Source organism: Podarcis raffonei, chromosome 3, assembly GCF_027172205.1.
Source record: "Podarcis raffonei isolate rPodRaf1 chromosome 3, rPodRaf1.pri, whole genome shotgun sequence".
NCBI lineage: Eukaryota > Metazoa > Chordata > Lepidosauria > Squamata > Lacertidae > Podarcis > Podarcis raffonei.
In genome coordinates this window covers 5,288,777-5,308,288 of record NC_070604.1, presented here as the reverse complement: position 1 = coordinate 5,308,288, position 19,512 = coordinate 5,288,777, and the positions used below count along the sequence as shown (strand labels likewise).

The 19,512-nt window shown below is 42.4% G+C and overlaps 1 protein-coding gene across 4 annotated transcripts in view; it reads right to left on the bottom strand.

Moving 5' to 3' along the window:
• The window catches only part of LOC128409890 (cytochrome P450 2K6-like), a 35,190-nt gene extending 16,947 nt beyond the window's left edge, over positions 1-18,243 (bottom strand). The window contains exons 1-9 of one of the 4 annotated variants that reach the window (XM_053380411.1): positions 17,955-18,223; positions 15,668-15,830; positions 14,705-14,854; positions 13,985-14,145; positions 13,348-13,521; positions 10,041-10,188; positions 6,023-6,207; positions 5,512-5,653; positions 4,492-5,131 (exon numbers count right to left, since the gene is read on the bottom strand). In XM_053380411.1, the coding sequence (XP_053236386.1) occupies positions 4,944-5,131; positions 5,512-5,653; positions 6,023-6,207; positions 10,041-10,188; positions 13,348-13,521; positions 13,985-14,145; positions 14,705-14,854; positions 15,668-15,830; positions 17,955-18,137 (1,494 nt within the window). In that variant the 5' untranslated portion in view covers positions 18,138-18,223 and the 3' untranslated portion in view covers positions 4,492-4,943. Of the gene's footprint in view, positions 1-197; positions 466-4,491; positions 5,132-5,511; positions 5,654-6,022; positions 6,208-10,040; positions 10,189-13,347; positions 13,522-13,984; positions 14,146-14,704; positions 14,855-15,667; positions 15,831-17,954 lie in introns of those variants that run through there. The other 3 variants (XM_053380412.1, XM_053380410.1, XM_053380409.1) reach the window with 3 other exon arrangements.
• Positions 18,244-19,512: the final 1,269 nt, after the last annotated feature.

Genomic DNA, 19,512 nt, shown 5'->3' with positions numbered 1-19,512 from the left:
ACTATTTATTGGGAAAGATAAGAGGAGGTTTTGTAGCACACAGAGGAAAGATGAGATTTATAGGCTGTAAAAGAACAAAATGTATTATTATTATTATTATTATTATTATTATTATTATTATTATTAATACCCCGCTCTGCTGCCTGGGCTGCCCCAGTACCCTTCAGCCTTGCCATGGGAAGAACTGGAATCTTTACCTTTAACATGGTTCTGTAAGGCATCTTCAGATCCATGCTGTGGAGATTCCCAATGAGAGGTAAAGGCCTCGGTCCTGGTGGAAGATTTTGGGAGCTCTTGTTCCAGAAAGCGCCCAGTTTCAATTTCAAAACAAAGGAAATCATAAGGATAAAGAGGAACAATGCTGGAATCGGCTCTGTCCAATCCATTTCGTTTTTGCAAGCAATTATTTGGGGTAGTGGTTATAATGAAAGCTACAGTGCAATTTGGTGAAGAACAATGTCTTGCAACTGCAGTGAGCAGCATATATATTATGCTAGGTACTGTCTGTAGCAAATCATTAAACCATCCAGTAAAATGGAAATGTGTTTTGATTTGCCCCTCTGATTTTTTTCTTCTTCTCCACAACTATTAAAATCTGTACATGGGATGATTTGCCTTTCAGTTTAATGTTTACTCAAGTGAGTGGTGCTTACTTCCAAAAACTGTTGCCTCTCAGAACAGATTCAAATTCTCTTGAACCTGGCTGCAGACATGTCACCCAGATTATGTATAAATTAATCTGTTATAATGGGTGTAAAGGGCAGCATTCTGAAATTCTTTGGAGTAATCATTGAACTGCATTCAGGGATGGATGTTTCAAAGTGCACCAGTATGGACTTCCGGTGAGGCAAGATGGCAAGCGCCAAGGTCAGCATGGAGCTTCTGAGGACCACAAGCACCAATGGCGTTGTCTGGATGGTACCTGCACCGCCATCAGCACCATGATTGGGGGGTAACCAGGGGTGGCCAACGCAACAACCGAGGAGGCCGTGAAGAGCCCCAAGCCACCTCCCAGTGGCCTCGACCCCGCTGGGACTGGGAGCATCCCACCGATAGCTGAGTAGAGCTTCAAGGCCTGGAGGCCTCCGGAGCCAAACAGAAGAAAAGCAGAAACCTCCAGATAAAAACCTGGCAACCCAAAGGCCGACATGGTCTAAAAGACTTCTACAAACACAACAAAGCTACAGAGCAGTTTGGTCAACAACAATGTCTACCAACTGCAATGAGCCGCCCATATATTATGTTATGTAATGTCTCTAGTGAATCATTAATCCATTCCTCCAATTTTTTCTTCTCCACAACTATTCAAAGCTGTACATTGGATGATATGCCTTTCAGTTTAATGTTTACTCAAGTGAGTGGTGCTTACTTCCACAAACGAATGCTTTCCAGAACAGATTACAATGCTTTGGAGTCGAGCCATTTCCTATAGCTCCCATCTACTAGCATCGGATGCTCGAATTAGAGGTGGTTTTTCCAATCTGATTCTAAGAGATATTCATATTTCCCCTTGGAAAACTACAATTAACCTCAAACTCCGCTCTCTTTTCAATCTGAATTGCAAAACTGTTCTTAAATTAGAGTGTATCAGTCCGGCGGCCCTACCTTCAATTAAAAAGAAGCTACAGCAACTTGACTTCTCTAACACAGCTGCCGAGGCAAGAGGGCCGTGTTCAGGCCTAGCCCTAGCTATTCCTCCCCCTGAAGGGATCCCTCTATACTGCTTCACAATTTCTTCGGAGGCTAAGCGAAGGGCCTTTACCTGTGCCCGTCTCAACTGTTTTCCTACAGCAGTTCTGTCGGGTCGTTATTCCAGAGTCCCCATCGCAAACAGAACATGCACCTGTAATGACACGGCTCTGGAGACTATGGAACATGTAATGCTCTTCTGTCCCAACTGGACAGATGAAAGATCTCGGTTTTTAACTCCTCTCATGAACAAGCTTCATCTCCCAATCCAGCCCTGGATAGTGTCCCTTTTTTTGCAGGATTCTGATTGTTGGATTACCGAGATGACAGCTAACTTCCTGCTCAGTGTGATGAAGAGGAAAGCGGCACTAACTTCTTTTTTAACACCACAGCTGCAGTCGATACGCTGCACAATCGAACGAAGTTCCAAGTAGCTTTATTGTACGAGGTCAATGGAGCTAGGACAAATCTGAGGAGCTGAAGGACCCCTTTAACGATCCTCCTCCACCCTCAGCAGTTTTTTGTCTTTTTGTTTTTGTATTATCGGTCACTCGATGTATTATCGGTCACTTGTCGCTTCTGTTATCTCTTCCCCCCCCCTTTTTTTCTTTTTCCCCTGTAAGTATTTGCCTAGGACGATATCTACCTTTACCTCCCCACCCCCATTTTATGTTGTTATTTCTATGTATATCATGCTATGGCCACACGGCTAATGCAATAAAATCTATTGATTTGATTTGATTACAATGCTCTTGAACACGGCGAACTCATAACTCAGGATTATCAATAGAGAGCAGCATTGTGAAATCATTTGCAGATGAAATTATTCAACTTCAATTAGGTACGACAGCATTTAGTTTGAAAGGGTCCAGTATTTCCTGAACATTCTTCCATTGAAACACTCACACATATTTTTCTTTTTAGCATAATTTCTATTCATTTCCATCTTGAAACTGTTCAACATGGTGGCATTAGAGCATATGACATGCAACAATATGAGCAAGGAAGGATAATAACTAGGCAATGCATCTTCTCGTGGTGCCTAAATCCATTCCTACAAAGGTTCTGGGGCCCAGTGAAAACAAAATTCAAAGTATTTTAGTGGATGTCGCTGGATTTTCTTAAGAGAGAAGCGAGATTCAAACCAAACATTTTTTCTATTTCCTGGTGAGACCATGGTGACTTCCCTTGTCTCTATTGTGAAAGAGATTAACTCCCTCTTCCCTCTCAGAGCAGAAGCTAGGCAGAGAAGGTTTTGAGTTTTTCCTCTTGTGGAGATTGAAGTTTTGATTTTGAATTTGACACATTTCCACCATTTTCATTTTTCATATGACCAGTCAGAATTCCATTGATGAGGGAAGCCTTAAGCTACCCAGACTCTCAGAAAAAGTTCATTCAGATACAGAGAGAAGATGGAAGATGGTTGTTTTATTCCAGGGATAACCAATAGGTTGATCGGGATCGACTGATCGATACCTGGGAGGTTCTGGTCGATTCCTGGCTCCTTTTCCTTTGTTTTTGCCTCAGAGCAGCTGGCCCTTCCCCTCTCCCCACCCACCATATTCAGCTGATCGCTGGAACAGAAGACAGAGTTTTTGCTGTGAGGCAAATTGTTTCCATATCGATCTTTTGGTGAATGACTAATCCCCTCTCCTCTTTACTCTAGTCTGACATTTCTCCTTTAATAAAGGAGATTTTCTCCATAAAAAAGGCTCAAGAAGCTTGGCCTAACCCCCAAAATGGAACTTTCCTCTCTAAAAGAAGCTGAACAACTTTGGCTGCCAGTCCCCCCCCCCCCCATGAGTAGATCTCAGTCTTGTGGGAGTTGGACGTCCCTGTTCTAAGCCAGAAGCAGAAAGTCACAGAATTAATTGGCAGCATGGAGATGCCAGAAGCAAACCCAGTTGCCAGATCTATTATTACAGAGTTTTTAAAGAACCTGGAGGAAACAAAGCCATTGCCTGACATCAACAAATACAGTTCAGAATCAGAATACATTGCAGCCACAGACGCTAACATTCCCAACTTCCTCAACCATTCCTCATAAGGCATGGTTTCCAGACCCTTTTTCTTCTTGGTCACAATTGCGTGGCAAGTTCCTGCCTCCCCCTATAAAAATAAAGACACAGGACACAAGAGTTCGAGTTAACCAAGTGGCTGGTGCTGGGCTTCCTGTTTCCGGCCGTGGAAAATGGCGGATCCCACACGATTGGACCTCAGCCGTTCCGATAATTCAGGGCTGATATGGGGGTAATTAGCCCTGGCAGCCTCCCCAGGGGAGGACTGTCTCGACGACCCGCGGTTTGCCCCAGATTGCTGATGTGGCAGACGGCAGGGGCACTGGGTCACGGAGCAAGGGACGGACTGACACTCCTGCGATGCCACCCCATAACCGGACGCATCTGTTTGGGAAAATATAAAGATTTGGAGAACAACCAGACACGCTCTTAACTGACGAAGCTGGGGAAAAACCTGAAGTATGTACAGTCTCTGGTACATCAAACTTCAAAGAGATCCTCATCATGATGTTTGGAATCTGGACGGTCTTGGTATGTTTTTTCTTTTCCCTCTTACATTAACAATTTGTGTTGCATGCCAAGCCTCATTAAGAACCTAAATTGCTCTTTAAAAAGTGAGTACAGATGGACTTTCATATATAATTGGGACCTATTCACAGCCGCTTTGCTTCTAAGATTTGAAATGCCTGTTAAAGACGAAAACAAAGGACAAAGGACAAAATGGCTTCTACCCACCACGCACTTATGGAATATCTGAAATACTTCCCTGATTAAGAAATGGCTGGCTCGGGGTATGACGCGTCCGAGGATTCCCCGCTATCGTGTGGGCTGGAGCCAGCCCCCGTGAGTGTGGGAAGGGGCGTGAAGCCCGCAACCCCACCTCCTCCCTAGCTCGGAAGTGGCTTTCTCTGCACATCTACCTGGGAATATGATGCTTCAAGATATTTGAAAGTATATGTTAACATGGGAATATATGCAACCAGATTTGTTGATTGATCTCTATGCCTCAAGTGTCAGAAGAACTCTGGGCCAGGTTTTAAGTAAGAGATGCTCCAATGCTAGTTTCACGGGATTTGGCAGTATGGCAGGTAAAGGGGAACGCAAGATTTGTGACAAAGCACGGACCAATTCCACCCATAGGCTACTCAACCCAAATACCCCTGCAGAACAGGGGTGTTTTAAGAAAGGCTCGCATTGCACACACAGGTGCGCTAAGGAAGCCAGGACCTTTGAGTCTTAGAAACGTGGCAGAGCGCAGAGCTGGTGGGGCATGGGTGGTGTTGTTAGCCCAACAGCAGGAGTAAGGTCCAGGTCTTCTTGAGACGTTCCAGGGGGTAGCTGGAAGGTGAATTTCTGCAGGAGACTTGTGAAGAAGAGGAAGAGCTCTGTTTTGGCAAGAGTCTCACCTAAACATGCTCTCCGACCTGTAAGGACACACAGGCAGCAGAGAAACTGGGTTTAGCAGTTGCTTAATAACATCCCAAATCCTTTAAAGCAGACTAAAATGCAGAGATAAAATAACAGCTCACAGTGCCCATCTTAAAAGAATTATGAGCTCCCAATACGAGCCATCCTGCAATGCTGAAAACCAGGGGTGGAAAACCTTTCTCAGTCTGAGGGCCACATTCCCTGGTGAGCAGCATTCCAGGGGCCACACACCAATGGTGACCAGATCTAGTGGCAGAAATGGCCACAGCAAGTGATGTCATTCTTACCTTTTCACAATAGGCTACATTCCAGGCATGTAAAAATCCCATTGACTAAGCACACACTATGCAGGTATACAGAAAAGTAAAAAAATTACCTGCAGAGAAAGGCATGAAAGCATCTCTCTTTACGAATTTTCCTTCAGAGTTGAGAAAATGCTCAGGATAGAATTTATGTGGTTTCTCCCATTGAGATTCATCGTGCAGCACAGAGGACAGCAATGGTATGATGTATGTCCCCTGCAAAGGCAAAGCAAGAGTCATTTTAATATAAAGTGTATGCCTCTGGTACAATAAATATTTAGTGTAGGAGAAATGAGATTTGAGTTCATCTGAGAAATGTCTTTAGTTTGACAAATTTTAATGTATAAACCATGATTTCCCACAAGAAACGGTTTATTTCTAACCTTTTGCTCCTTCCCACTGAGATGTGTTTAATGGGTTGAAGTTGATGCCTGACAGCTTCCAAAGGGTAGACTGAAAGCTTACAATGCAATCCTATACAAGTCTGCACAGATGTCAGCCACCCTGAAGTCCAAGGGGCTTACTCCCAGGAAAGCCTTAAAATATATTGTAACTAGTGGGCAGCAGTTCAATGGTAAGGATCACCTTTGGAATGAAGTAGCCATTGAGGGTAACATCTGTAGCCGTGGCATGTGGCAGATTGGTTGGGACGATATTGGCAAACCTCTGGATCTCATGGATCACGGCATCCGTATAAGGCATTTTTGTTCGGTGTTCAAGCCTTGGCTGAGAAGATCCAACAACCTTTGCAATTTCTTCTTGGACCTTTACTGGGGGAAACAATAAAGAAAAGCATTAGTTTTTCTTCTCAGATTATGTCTTTGATTTAGGTCTCTTGAAAAATAATCTCTGAAGCCTAAAACTGCCACAAACTCATTCTACAATCCCATAGGCTCACAAATTTAATCTCTAGAATTTAACAAATGTATTTTTAAGAAGGACAAACAAACAATTTAGACAATAACCTGATATACTGAGGGAGAGATATGCATCCAGGATGATTATTAAAATATCATTGCTGGGAATATTCTGAAGTGGTACCTTTTACATATAAAGGTCAAAAACAAAGATTTTGGGATCCTCCGGACCCTGACAAATTCTTGAGAAAATATGGGAAAGAGTTAGCTGGAGAAAGAGTATTTGGAAGGGAAGATGGAGGAAGGAAGAGGAAGATTCAACAGAGGTAGAGGCAAAATAAACAGGGAATATACTCACATACTTAGTCTCTAGAATGTGACACTGGTATTTTTTAAACAGGAAAAACATTTTAGCCAATAACCTGATATACTGATGTAGGGCAATTCATCCAGGATGCTTATTACATTATCACTGCTGGGAATATCCTGAAGTGGTATCTTTTACATATAATGGTAAAAACCAAATATTTCGTGATCCTACCGAGCCATACAAATTTTGGAGAAAATATGGTGGAAAGTTAGCTGGAGAAAGAGCATTTGTACAGGAAGAGGAAGATTCAACCGAGGTGGAGGCGAAAGAGAAATAACTACGGAACAAGATGGCTTTGAAAATTCTAAGTGGGAATGTAAATAAGCAAAATAATAAGACTAATGGAATAAAATTGATCATGTTGTAAAGAAGTTAAAACTGGAAGTTATATGCTTCCAAGAAACAGGAAAACTATTAGCTTGGCAAATAAGGAAGAAAGAAGAAAAAACTGCATTGATAGAATAAATGTAGGAGGTAGAGTTGTGGAAAATCTGAAAAAAATAATAGAACAATTCGTGAGTTTTTATACAGCACCATATTAAGCAAATGAGTTAACGTAGAAGAAATGGGCAAATATTTAGAAGACAACAGACTGCTTAAGATACCAAAAGTTAAAATGTCATTTCTGAATAGACCTGTCACAATGATGGAATTACAGCAAGTAATTTTACAGGCAAAATTAGGGAAGGCACCTGGACCTGATGGAGTTTCAGCAATATATTATTAAAAAATTACAAGATTACCTAATGCAACCTTTAAAAGATATTATGATTATAACTTTGAATACAGGACAGTTACCCAAATCCTGGAAGAGTGTATACATAACATTGATTCATAAACAAAATAGAGATCCAAAGCTGGTTAAGAGCTATCGACCTATTTCGATGTTGGATAAGGATTATAAATTGTTTGCAGACATATTAGCTAATAGGTTGAGAACTGTATTAAAAGAGAAAGCATTTAGACTCTGAGAAAGCATTTGCCAATGTTTCCTGGGACTTTATATGTTTAAGGCTTTGGAATATATGGTTTGTGGAGACAGTTTTATAAAAGGAGTTAAGGCAATATATACTGATCCATCAGTAAGTAATGTAGTGACTGAGAATTGTAAAATAACTAAAGGAACTAAACAGGGTTGCCCACTATCACCTTTATTGTTTATAACAGTTTTAGAAGTTTTGGTACAAAGAATAAGATGTAATGAAACAAATAAGTGGGCATAAAAACAGGAAAGAGACAATATGAATAATAATATAATATAATACAATATATAGATTTTGCAGATAATTTGGTGATATTTGTTGAGGAACCAATACAGTCAATCCCAAAGGCATTGGAAAAGATTATTTATTTATTTATTTAGAAATAGCAGATCTTAAAATTAATAAAGATAAAACTAAACTCCTGGTAAAAAATATGAATGGTGAGAGTAAAAATAAATTACAAAGTTTATCTATCTTAAAGAGTAAAAAGAAGATTAAATATTTGGGTGTGTGGTTAAGAGCAAGAATATAAATTTATATAAGGATAATTATTTAAAAACTTGGGAGGATATTAAAATAAATTTGCAAATATGGAGGAGAATGAAACTTTCATTACTCCAACAATTAAAATGAATGTATTACTGACAATATTCTTTTTGTTTTATTTATTTATTAATTTATTATTATTATTATTATTATTATTATTATTATTATTATTATTATTATTATTTAGTGAATGTATAGGTAAAGGTAAAGGTACCCCTGCCCGTACGGGCCAGTCTTGCCAGACTCTAGGGTTGTGCGCTCATCTCACTCTATAGGCCGGGAGACATCGCTGTCCGCAGACACTTCCGGGTCACGTGGCCAGCGTGACGAAGCTGCTCTGGCGAGCCAGCACAGCACACGGAACGCCGTTTACCTTCCCGCTGCTAAGCGGTCCCAATTTATCTACTTGCACCCGGAGGTGTTTTCGAGCTGCTAGGTTGGCAGGCGCTGGGACCGAACGACGGGAGCGCACCCGCTGCGGGGATTCGAACCGCCGACCATGCGATCGGCAAGTCCTAGGCACTGAGGTTTTACCCACAGCGCCACCCGCGTCCCTTGTACCATGTATATACCACCCTATATCCAGAGGTTCACAGAATAAAATCAAAATATAAAACCACAAAATACATAATCAAAATAAAAACAACCACCCAATAACCCCCCTACAAAACACCAATACCAGTGATCAATCAATACCAGTGATCAGCATGACAAATTGTTTCAACAAATGGCAAAAATATATTTCTAAATATATCTGGCAAGGAAAAATAAGAATAAAAACCTGTTGGAGACCAAAACACCAATATGGCTTTCACTTTTGGAGAATTTACCGGTAAATTAATTTTTTAAAAAGATTTATCAGAGATGTTAACAACATGGTTACAATATCATCATTTGAATGAAGTCTTTAAAAGGGATATGAAGCGGGGGGTTGGGGAACAAACATCACAACTAGAAAGAGACCTGTTAAACTGTAATGTTAAAGTGATATCTAAAATGTATAAGATCTTATTGGAATGGGAGACAAAGGATGAACAAGTGAAATCTTCAATGATACACTGGGCAATAGATATTAGTAATAATATAGAAATGGAGGCATGGGAAAGTTTATCAAACGTGGATATAAAATTTTCAGAATTTTTTAGTTTAAGAGACAACTATATGAAAATGTTACATAGATGGTACCTGACACCTAGTAAATTGGTTAAATGTATAAATCCAAACTGAATATGTGCTGGAAATGTAAAGAGAAAGAAGGTACTATTTTTCATATGTGGTGGGCTTGTAATAATGTTAAAGTTTACTGGGAAATGATATATGATGAACTGAAAAAGATGTTTAAAAAACCACAAGCTTTTTTTTTTGGAAATTATGAGATCAGAACTACCTAGAAATTTATTTAGTATAGAATATTTAGAAATTTATTTATGTATGCAATTTATATAAATTTATACAAATTTATTTATTTATGCAACCATAGCTGCAAGATTATTATTTGCTCAAAAATGGAACGATGAAGAGGTCCCGACAAGAGAAGAATGGATACAGAAATTAATGGTCTACGCAGAAATGGCAAAACAAAAAGATTGGATATATACGGGAATATATATCTACAAGAATATGTTGAGATAATTTGGAGTATGCAGGAATATGAAATGAAATGTAAAGAACCACAGAAAGAGGGAGTCCAGGTTGAAATGTGAAACTTATGACTGAACAATTGTGTGTGTGTGTGTGTGTGTGTGTGTGTGTGCAAATTATAAATATTTTCTCTCTCTAATAGTTACATATAACTGGAATTAAGATATCTCAGAATAATGGGAGCCAACCCAATTTAAAGCACTCACTCTGAATTTCAGGATGTTTCGTCATTAGTAACAGTCCCCAGCACAGTGTGGTAGAAGTGGTCTCCATGCCAGCAGCAAATAAATTGGCCACAACAGTTTTTAAGTTTTCGTTGTGGAAATATGCATTCGTCTTCTTCTTCTTCTCCTCCTGGGTTGCAAAGAGTATGAACTGATTAAAACGAATGTAGTGAGAAAATTTCATGTGCAAAGATAAAAATGAATACCTGACTGGACCCGATGATCCAAAGTTCCATTGCACATCACTCCAGTCGCTAAGTAGTGAGACATTCCAGGTTTTCCAGACTATGCCATCATGATGATATAGGGTTCCTGCAGGAGGAGTGCTCGCCTCCAGGCCAGGAGAGGTGAGTCACCAGAGGATTGGGGCCGCCCTATGCCTCGGGGCAGATAAAAGCCGGCCAGCCCCAGTCCCAACTTGCGGGAGCAACATTGTTGGTTGCTAGTTCCTGCCTGGCCCCTGTCCTGCTTTCCTGCCTGAGCTCATGACCCGCCCTGTCTCCCTGCTTGCCTGTTCCTGACTTCACCCGACTCCCTGCCCTGCACCCAGCTTAAGCTACTATGGACTGCCTCCACGTTGCGCCTTTGACCACGGACCGGACTTGGACCTCGCCTCTCTTTTTTTTTTAAATGATATTTATTAAGATTTTTCCATTATCCAAAAAAGTCAAAGAAAAACACAAAAACACAAATAAGAAAACAAAACAACAACATCAAAAAAAGATTTAAAAACACATAAAATTCAAAGTCCTCACTTTCAATAACATATTTTCTTGACTTCCCCCCACCACCCCTCTTGTATTCCAGTTCAAATTGTTGGCTCAACAAGTTCTTGTCCCCAATTTTTAACCTTTTTACATTTTAGTCATTTTAGAAAAACCAATTTTAACTTTTAAACTTTTAACTTATAAGTTTATAACTTATAAACATCAATAATTGCACATCTGTTCTCATACTTAAAGCCTTTTTTCTAAAGTCGACCTAAATTCCCTTCCACGATTTCCCCAATTCTCATACATATAACAAAACAAAATAAAAACAAAACAAATTATAATTATGCCCCCTTTGGATTCCCAAACTCCACCCCCCCTTTCCCGGTTTCAATCCCCAACAAATGTCCATCAGTCTTAGTCTACTCTCAGCCTGGGGATCTCACGTCCGAGGCTCTCAATTCTCTCTCAGTTCCTCTCTGCCGGCTTTTTGGATAATCCTTAGTATTAAACACCAAGTCTCGGAGAAGCTCTAGTCCAATAAAGTCCATATTTCTTCCAGCCAGACCTCCACACTCAAAATTGGAGCCTAAGTCTTGTTTCTTACTCTTTTTAAATCCAAATGTCCCAAAATCTCCAACTTCCATTTTAATCAGATTTGTAATCCATAGGTCTTCAGATCTCCACACAAGAAGATCTCTCCATTCTTCAGTCTCCAATTCAAACCAAATTTTCACCATCAAGTTCTTATTTTCCTTTACAGCCATCATACCAGGCCTCTGGCTCTCCTTTGCCATCTGTAAAATTACAGCTCCTCCTTCCTCTTTCTCAGGAACACCATATATCTCTTTCTTCCCACTCTCAAAACTCTCCAGTTTCCCTTCTTGTTCAGCTGCATGAGCTTCCTGTGTCGATTCCTTGTCAGATTCAATGAATTTGTTTACTGTTAAGTCCAGAATTGTAACATTTGTAGCCAAAACATCAATTTGGCCTTGTAACTTTCCCAAGAGAACAAAGACTCTGTCCAGTTCAGCTTGAATTTCCCCTCCTTCAGCCATTCTTGTAATGTCCCAAAACCCCCTCTAGAGGGATTTTGGTTACTCAGTGTTCTTTCCAGTTCAAATCCAAAAATCAGATTAGTTTGTATCAGTTCTTCCTTGTTTTCAACAAAATATAGTCAAATTGTAACAAATATAGCCAGCAGAAGCAACAGAAACAAAGTTCTCTCTTTCCGTCTGACAGCTAATTTGACAGCTGTGAAACTCTTACAATACCTTCAGCAGGCTCTCTCGCGGATCGCTCCCGGGTCCGGGGGGGGTGGCACTTCAACTCCCAAAATTAGCTCTTATCCTCCAGTAAGATTTCTTCTAGTTCCAAATCGTGAAATTAATGTCTTTTGTCAAATGATGAAAAAAATTCTCTCGACCTTAGTTAGCAGGTCCTTGCTTTAGATTATTTACAGGAGGAGGAGGCTGACTTCCTGTTTACACCTCCCCCGATCGTACCTAATTCTTCAAAAAAATTTCTTTAAAAATCCAATTTCCGTACTACTCACGGGTTATTATTTTGGAGTCCAAATCACAAGAAGAAGTCAGCACTCTCTGGCCATGGCACGCGGCTTCACTCCACAGGAGAAGCAGATGACTCACAGCACCGCGCCACTCACCCCGTCCCCCGTTCCGGAGCCTTTAAAAAGGCTCCTTCGCGGGTCGGGGGCGCAAATGGTGCCCGCCGAGTCACCAGGTTCACAGGCTTCACCGCCTGTGATTTTTAAGGGTCTCCGCGTCGCCGCAGCGGTACGACCCTAATCCTGTAGAGCCGATTCCCTCCGGAGCTCGGAGGAAATCCGCCATTAGCGCTAACCCGGAAGTTGGACCTCGCCTCTCAGGTAACCCATGGGACCAGCACACCAGGCCTGTATATCTGCTTTAACTTTTCAAACTCATCATTAATTAGTTTAAGATTTTAGAAATAATTTCCAGCCTGTTATTTAGAACTCTGTCATGACCCAACCACCTGTTTCCTTTTCTGGGTGCTAATTAATTGATAAGCAGAAACTCCAATTCATATTCATTTCCAGTCTTAGTAATGGTTAAAAGAACTGAAGCCCTAATTTAAGGCTGATTGGTCAGTGCATGGGCCAATGTTTTTTCCTTGCTCTGAGATGCCTCCCCACCCTCAAAGCTTCCTATCTCCTCCAGTGTGAAGAACGCCTTCTTCTCAGCAAATGAGGCATTATCCCATCGTCCTTTGTATCAAAAGGGAGTCTGGCAACCAATATTTATGACCTGATTACCTCTCATCACTGCATAATTATCTATAATTACATGTTTTCTTGATCAGGGATTTTTTTTTCCAGAAATGCTGTTGAGCATGCAACCATTGACCCTGCAGAGGCAACTTCTGTAACACATTAACAACGGCTGACTATTGGGAAAGGGGAGGAAGTATGCCAGGTTGGTCCCTTCTGAAGTGAGACTTCCTGACTACAACTTACGCATTCACTTGCGAATACGCCCTTAAAACATGAATTGAAAATGGCAACGCTTATTCTGGGCCAACTTAAAAGACTCAATTACCTCTTGCTGTTGGATAAGAAATGAGTCAATAAAGCTCCTCTGGTCATTTTCATCCAGATCTCTGAGGTGTTTTATGAAAGTGGCATTTATGAAGGCAAACAGCTCATCTCTGTTTTGGATGACAGTCTTACGAGCCCCCAAAAGAAAACCAAGAGCAGGAAACATGTTATACAGCTGAAAGGATAAAAATGTGAAAAAAGAAAAAGAGACATTAGAAAAACTCAGTATTGTACTCTCAGCTGGGTCTCTCAGAGTATAATTTATGTGCAAGCCCAGAATAGTAGGCTATGGCAGTTCTCCTCTGGAGGTTCGCCTTCAGAGAGGGAGATCTGCCCTTGGAGGCCCCTTCTGAGCCATCATGGAACCAACTATCACTTGTTCTTCCTTGTCCTTGGAGTCCCGATGGCAGTGAGGCCAGAAAGCGTGTGTGCAAAAGAGACTTTATTATATTTACGGGATGACTGTGCCATGTGAGGTTTCTAAATATTTTGAATCACCACCTGGTTTCTCAAGATATCATTTTGTGTTTTGTAGTGAATCGTGAACAATATACAATAAACAGGTTGCCCTGCCCACTTTGCATACACCGTTATTATAATCAACTGTTTGTTTGTTTTAAATGGAAAAAATAGATTACCGTGACTGAAGAGCTTCCGAAAAGCCGGATATTTTCATTGACCAACTTCAGAAGTCTTATGTATGTGGGATCTTCATAATCAAATCGCTTGTCTAGTAGTATGGACACTATTATATTGGCAACAGCTGCATTCATAATTGTGGTGGTCTCAAATGGGTTTCCTATACATAAATATGACAGTTAAACAAAAATATTCTTTTTAAAATGTGGGATGTAAAACATATAGGAGTCAAGCACAACATTCCTAGAATGGACATGCTATGGGATGCTTTCTACCAGCCAGGAGAAAACTTCCTGTTTCCTCTGTTTACTCTGCTAAGATATAGAACTTCCTAATGCAAGTTAGGGGGGATATCATTAAACAATATATCCTCTCCTGCCTCCCTGAACATCCCCACAGAAATTCAAAGTATGGAAAGGGCATTGTTTTTAAGTCTGTTCTTTGTTGCCTTAAATCCCTAGTGGCAGCTTCCCTATGTGTAGACCTCATTTAACAAATAAACTGATCCTAAGTGCTGCTGGATGTGGCCATAGCTGGGCTAAGAAATGCTTGGAAGTCACAGGAGTTATTGCAGTACAATCTGCACATTACAGGAACAGACCAATTGCAGGGAACCCTGGGAGCTGTGCTTCTGGAAATTAGGAATATGTAACACAATAGTCTTGGCACCTTTAAACTATGGTAGTGTAGCTATGCACCAGAGGAAAACACCAACCCACCTTCGTAAGATTCAAATTTATTTATCAGGACACTGCATTCCTCAACAATTCTGTCCTCTATGGTCCTCTTTCCCATTCCGTAGTCCCGTAATGTGCTTAAAGCAAACCGCCGCATCACTTTCCAGTTTTCACCATTAGACAGAATTACACCTGAAGAGACGGGAGGAAAGCTTTCATGTCTGCATGGCCATTGTACAAAAATATCAATAAATTGTGTTCTGCATTTCTTCCATGGAACTGAGAATGGATCCCAGCTATTCTCCCATTCAGACTCAGACTTCTGAGCTTTGACAAAGCAGCTGGCAGCTGTGCCATCAGAGCAAGACCTGAGAACACATTGAACAATATTTTCCCCTACTAAGTGTAGGACAGGGTAGAGGGTGGTTTGTACATGTCAGGCCAAGCAGAACTCAGCTTGTTATTTTGTATTCCATTATGCCTCCTTCATTTTTCGTCTCTATATAGGCTGGGGCAGAAAATGGTCAGTCAGTTTCCCCTTGGTGTGTGGCATTACTTTGCTGTGTGACTATTATTCACAATCCTCCTGTCTCATTCTCCCCCAGCTCTACAATATGACTGTTGGGAAGAAGGTGGGAATGGGAAAGGTTTGCTTTAACTGGTCTCCATTTTTGTTTCTTCAACAGAGCACCACTTATCCACTGAAAGTCAAGACCTGGTCCACTCTTTTTAACATTTTAGCTTGATCTCCAGAAATCCACATTTGACATTTTTTGTGACACATGCTCAGCCTAATGCCTGCAGATACTCTGTCAATGTCAAAGGCACTGAGGTGGGTTGAAAAATTCACAAGGATTTCCCCCACAAGAAACAATGGATTTCGATGACTTGCTTCGCAAACACTCATCTTACAAACCATTTCTTGGGAACAGATTGTGTTCACCTGGTGGGACCAGTGTGTGTTTGCAAGCATTACAAGTTCCAATAGAAAGGGAGGTGCCTCACCAAAGCCTTGTGCAAGTTCTTGAAATAATGGAACGATGGGCCTGTCAGCAAATGCGTCCGCCTGATTAACCAGAGCCTCCTTTACTGTCTCATATCCTGTCAACACCACAGTTTTCTGGGGTCCCATTTGGATGCTGAAGACAGGGCCATATTGCTTTGACCACTGGAATTCAACAGAAGAAAAAGTGAGAAACAGAGTTCTGGCATACCCAAAGAATATATTAATGCAAATCCTCTCTGACAGAACCAAGACTGCATTAACAACCACCCAGTCTCAAATCTTCCATTCTTTGGCAAGGTGATTGAGTGGGTGGTTGCTGAACAACTCCAGGAATGTCTGCTTGGACAAGTGCAACTGACCACCTGTCTCCTTCATCCTTGCCCATCCTGGCTCATAAAAGTTCTGCGGGGTGGTGCATGCTTCACTCTGTTAAAGAGCCTTCCCAAACCCGCTGAAAGTGGTGGTTATAAAGCCACTTATTAAAAAATAAATCTTTGCACCCAGCCAGTATGGTGAACTATCACCCAGTCTCAAATCTTCCATTCTTTGGCCAGGTGATAGAGCGGGTGGTTGCTGAACAACTCCAGGAATGTCTAGAGCATGTGGGCCATTTGGATCCCTTCCATTTGGGATTCAAGCCTCATCATGAGACTGAAACTGCCTTGGTTGTGCTGCTCGATTATCTCCAGCCGGCTAAGGACAAAGGTTTCCTAGTTCTGCTGGATCTCTGTGACCTTTGATACCATCGACCATGACATTTTTCTGGACCGTCTAGAGAGGCTGGGAGCTGGGGGCATTGTTATACAGTGGTTTTGCTCCTTCTTCCTGGACCGTGTCCAGAAAGTGGTGTTGGGGGATGAGTGTTCAGGCCCCTGGGCTCTCACTTGTGGGGTATGCGGATAATAACCAGCTCTACCTCTCTTTTAAATAAAAACCCTTGAAGGCGGTGAAGGTCCTGTGTGAGTGTCGGGGGGCGGTTGGAGGATGGATGGTGGCTGCCAGATGGAGGTTGAATCCTGACAAGACAGAAGTACTGTTTTTGGGGGACAGGAGGCAGGCAGGTGTGGAGGACTCCTGGTCCTGAATGGGGTAACTGTGCCTCTGAAGGACCAGATGTGTAGCCTGGGATTCATTTTGGACTCACAGTTGTTCATGGAGGCGCAGGTCAATTCTGTGTCCAGGGCAGCTGTCTACCAGCTCCATCTGGTACGCAGGCTGAGACCCTATCTGCCAGCAAACTGTCTTGCCAGAATGGTGCATGCTCTAGTTATCTCCTGCTTGTACTACTGCAATGTGCTCTATGTGGGACTACTTTTGAAGGTGACTCGGAAACTGCAACAAATCCAGAATGCGGTAGCTACACTGGTGACTGGGAGTGGCTGCCGAGACAATATACCACTGGTTCTGAAAGACCTACGTTGTTCCCAGTACGTTTCCAAGCACTATTCAAAGTGTTGATGCTGACCTTTAAAGCCCTAAATGGCCTCGGCCCAGTATCCTGAAGGAGCGTCTCCACCCCCACCGTTCAGCCTGGACACTCAGGTCCGGGGCTCAGGGCCTTATGGCGGTTCCCTAACTGCAAGAAGTGAGGTTACAGGGGACCAGACAGAGCGCCTTCTCGGTAGTGGCACCTGCCCTGTGGAACGCCATCCCATCAGATGTCAAGGCAATAAACAACTATCTGATTTTTAGAAGACACCTGAAGGCAGTCCTTTTAAGGGAAGTTTTTAATGTTTGATGTTTTATCATGTTCTTAGTCTGTTGGGTGGCCGGGGAAACCCAGCCAGATGGGCAGGGTATAAATAATAAATTATTATTATTATTATTCAGTTGTGGCAGCACAAATATTTGCTGGGAATAATCAGAAAACCAGAACAAATTAGGCAGTTGTAAGGATAAAAGTGATTATACCTTTAATGGCACCTCTCAAATCTAGTTTAGAAAGATAAGCTGAAGGAGGAGGCTCGGCTGGGCAAGGTTTGCATTGGAACTTTTGAATCCTTGAAAATGGAGGCAGAGTCAAATGGGATTCGACACCAAACACCTTGTTCAAATTACCAATTATAAAATGCAACTAGGTCCTATGATTGGGAAAGTTAAGAGGTGGTTCTGTAGCACACAAAGGGGAGATGAGATTTATAGGCTCTAAAAGAACAAAATGTAATGCATTATTGATATTAATAATAATAATAATAATAATAATAATAATAATTTTCTACTCCGCTCATCTGATTGGGCTGCCCCAGTATCCTTCAGCCTTGCCATGGGAAAAACTGGAATCTTTACCTTTAACATGGTTCTGTGAGGCCTCTGGAGATCCATGATGTGGAGATTCCCAATGAGAGGTAAAGGCCTTGGTCCTGGTGGAAGATTTTGGGAGCTCTTGTTCCAGAAAGTGCCCAGTTTCAAAACAAGGTAAACCATAAGGATAAAGAGGAACAACGCTGGAATCGGCTCCATCCAATCCATTTTGTTTCAGCAAGCAATTTTTTTTGCAGTGGTTATAATGAAAGCTACAGTGCAGTTTGGTCGAGGACAATGTCTTGCAACTGCAGTGAGCAGCATATATATTATGCTAGGTACTGTCTCAAGCTAATCGTTAAACCATTATTAAACTCTCTTGAACCTGGATGCAGATCTGTCACCCAGATTATGTGTGAAATTAATCTGTTATAAGGGGAGTAAAGGGCAGCAGTATGTTGAAATTCTTTGTAGTGATTATTGAACTGCATTCAGGGATGGATTTCTGAAAGTGCAGCAGTATGGACTTCTGGAGAGGCAAGATGGCAAGCGCCACAGCAGGATGGAGTTCCTGAGGTCCGCCAGCACCAATGGCGCTGCCTGGCTGGTCCCAGCACTGCCACCACGGCTGCTGCCACAACCATGATTGGGGGGTAACCAAGGTTTCCCAACACGACAACCAAGGAGGCTGCGCAGAGCCCCAGCCCCCCCCCCAGTGGCCTCGACCCCGCTGGGAATGGGAGCATCCCACTGATAGCTCAGCAGAGCCAGAGGAGTAGCAAGCTCAGGTGGTACCTGGTGTGGAATTTTTTTTGTCACCCCTCATGACTCCCAAGCCTACAGCAAGCCAGGGAAGGGGGGGGGGAGCTTCACCACTTTGCTGGGGCCGCTCGCTGTCAGCTTGGGATTCATGGGTGGGGAGGGTGACAAAAGAAATTTCCGCAACCCCCTTGCTCTGCTCCTGGCCCAACGCCCTGCATTGCAAGAGGTTCAAAATCCTTTTTTAAATGTGCTTTTTAAAAATGTGTTCCTCAGTGGAACAGTCTCCCTCGGAAGGGTGCGTACTCTCCTTCCTTGGAGGTTTTTAAGGAGAGGTTGGGTGGCCATCTGTCCTGGGTGCTTTAGTGGAGATTCCTACATTGCAGGGGGTTGGGCTCGCTCAAGTTAGAGGAAAGGTTCCAGCCTTGCATGCTCACTTGGCCAGAGGCTGGGCTAAGGCAGGGAGCGGCTGGTGGGAGGGTCGTTCATCTGGAATTCCCCTGCAGAAACACCATTGAGCAGCTGAGGAATGGCTTTTAATGAGCGTCTCTCACCTGCTGAATACTGTGCAGTTATGCAGCGTACTGTTTACATGGGTTGGATCGGCAGTAGCTCCCTACCCACTGTACAGGTGGACTCCACATGGCCAGGGGGCTCAGTCAGCTCCGACACTGCACCTAGCCTTGCCTGCTGGCCCCGATCCCAAATGGGGTGCAGCGCTCGGCCTGAATCGTATGCATGTTGGGGGGCGAGGGAACAACCACGGCTCCTCGCCCCCTCACTCGGCTCGGGACGTGCAGGCGCCAACTTCATGTAACTAGCAGCAAAGAGTTCTCTGACAATT